Here is a 2,500-nt window from a genome sequence, read left to right on the forward strand (position 1 = left end):
TAGGAAAAAGAGATGGTCAACCCCCCCATTCAATACTTTGTATCCTATATTCTGCAGTTATTTATATTGTATTTATCTCACAAAGTCTTGTGTAAAATTGAAACAAAAAATGTCTGCACACTTAAATCCCTTTTGTGTTCTTTTTAATAAGAGGCCAAGCTTTCGGTCTACTGACCTTCCTCAGGGCTCCCTGACACAAAGTCTTGAAATGCTTTGATGAGATGTGTGTTTGCAATGTGTAGGCTACTGCAAAATAATGCTCCACATACATGGACAAATAATGTTACGACTAATACCATCAACATTTCAACCATGAAATAAACTTGTATATAAAATTGTGGTAACACTTTATTTTAGGGATACATCTATTAGCACTAATACATACAATGTTAATGTCTGCACAAGTACCTTGTAAGGCATGTAGGCCTACTAAGCAAATGCTAAGGCCTACTAGGTCCTTACTAAGGTTAAATTGGTAATAAATCCCTTATTGTGCATGAACAAGACATTTGCGAATACATGCCTAACAAATGTTTGATTTTGCTTTGTACATGCCTTACAAGTTACTTATACAGGAGCATTGTATGTATTAGTGCTAATAGATGTATCCCTAAAATAAAGTGTTACCAAAATTGTTAATTCATATTAAATGGTTTGGCTTTATAACATAAATTTCATTACATTACATTGCATTTGGCAGACACTTTATAACCAAAGCGACATACAAACGAGGACATAATCATAGTCGACATCACTAGCAGATACAAAGTCTGCAAGAAATATACAGAACAACAAGTGCAGATGCAAAGAGGGGTTAGTTAGGTGGGGTTTTTTGTAGAGCACACACACACACACACACACACACACACACACACACACACACACACACATCATGTCAAGAATCCGTAAATTCTTCATGCATTCTACTCTAAAGTCCGTAAGTGTAAAACTCCTCATGCATTCTACTCTAAAATAATGTCATAATTTTACAGGATAACATAATAGAATAGAACAGAACAGTATCGTTGTAACTCGGTTGTATGGAATATAGTCCATCCATGTAGAATAGGCTACGTTATATAAAAGACAATTCTATAACCATTACCTCTAGTTTGATGGTGACTAACACCATGGTAATAGTAACCACATTAACACGGGCTCTATGGGAACACCATAGAAATGAACAGTGTACCCATAATACTACATACGTGGTAATACATGGTAATACATGATAACACATCAAAGAGTAGAGTTATATACGATAATGGTATACAGTGCCACTGCCAACTATTGCATAAATGTTATATAAAACATCAATAAGAACCATAAAAATGTCTGAGCCTTACTCAGACTGACGGTGTTCAGTTGCTATGGTGACAAGTCACTGATGCCATGCCATGCCAGATCCTTAACATCGTGACCATGGATGAGACTGTGAAGAGAAACAGGCGTTGGCATGGTAACTAACCATCTCTTGCTCTGTTCAATGGATGCCAACTGAGCTAACCTCCTGCCTGTCCACCAGGATACAGTTGGATAGGCCTATACTTGTATGCTAGTAAATGATAACCAAGGTAACACTTTAATGACACTAGTGACTTAGCGATACCAGTGACTTAGCACATAACCCATAAGCTGACTGAGCTAATGCACCTTTCACCTTGACTGGAGCTGCCGTAAGGTTGCCATGGTGGCCATGTGTTAGTTGCAAAGTTGCAATACCTCACATGCCCATTTGGGGGAGGCAGGCTACAAGAAGACAACAACTTGCTATAGGCTGCTATGTTGCAAAATTAAATAAAACAAATGAATAAAACAATATACATATAGAAGTAGATGCTCTGAAATACATATACTGTAAATGCATACTATTTTCACAGCAACTATGCCATTATAATACTGTCCACATGCGTACACTGCAAACAAACGTACACAACATGGAGGAGAACCGTAGGCTGTACACCACACCCAAATAATTACAACTAACCCCACCCCTTTCTCCTCCTACAGGAAGTGTTGCTAAGAGATTCCAGAGCATCAATGCCAACTAACCCCACCCCTCTCTCCCCTACAGGAAGTGTTGCTTGGCGATTCCAGAGCATCAATGCCAACTAACCCCACCCCTTTCTCCTCCTACAGGAAGTGTTGCTAAGAGATTCCAGAGCATCAATGCCAACTAACCCCACCCCTCTCTCCCCTATAGGAAGTTTTGCTAGGCGATTCCAGAGCATCAATGCATACAACACGGGGGAGAAGTGTTGGCTGTATATAGCTTATATACACACATATTATATGTACCATTACCCTGGTAACTAACTCTGGCTATCCTCTCCGCCTTACAGGAAGCGTTGCTAAGCGATTCCAGAGCATCAATGCCGACAACACAGAGGAGAACCGCCGCCTGTACCGGCAGCTGCTCTTCACAGCGGACGAGATCGAGCCCTGCATCGGCGGCGTGATCTTCTTCCACGAGACGCTCTACCAGAAGACGGACGACGGC

The 2,500-nt window shown here is 40.4% G+C and overlaps 1 protein-coding gene across 2 annotated transcripts in view; it reads left to right on the forward strand.

Moving 5' to 3' along the window:
• aldoaa (aldolase a, fructose-bisphosphate, a) overlaps positions 1 to 2,500 on the forward strand; it is a 14,924-nt gene that overhangs the window by 5,355 nt on the left and 7,069 nt on the right. For both annotated transcript variants that reach the window (XM_063194058.1, XM_063194057.1), the window contains exon 3: positions 2,343 to 2,500. This exon is cut by the window's right edge and continues 106 nt beyond it. In XM_063194058.1, the coding sequence (XP_063050128.1) occupies positions 2,343 to 2,500 (158 nt within the window). The remainder of the gene's footprint in view (positions 1 to 2,342) is intronic.

This window comes from Engraulis encrasicolus, unplaced genomic scaffold (assembly GCF_034702125.1).
Source record: "Engraulis encrasicolus isolate BLACKSEA-1 unplaced genomic scaffold, IST_EnEncr_1.0 scaffold_80_np1212, whole genome shotgun sequence".
In the NCBI taxonomy this organism is placed as follows: domain Eukaryota; kingdom Metazoa; phylum Chordata; class Actinopteri; order Clupeiformes; family Engraulidae; genus Engraulis; species Engraulis encrasicolus.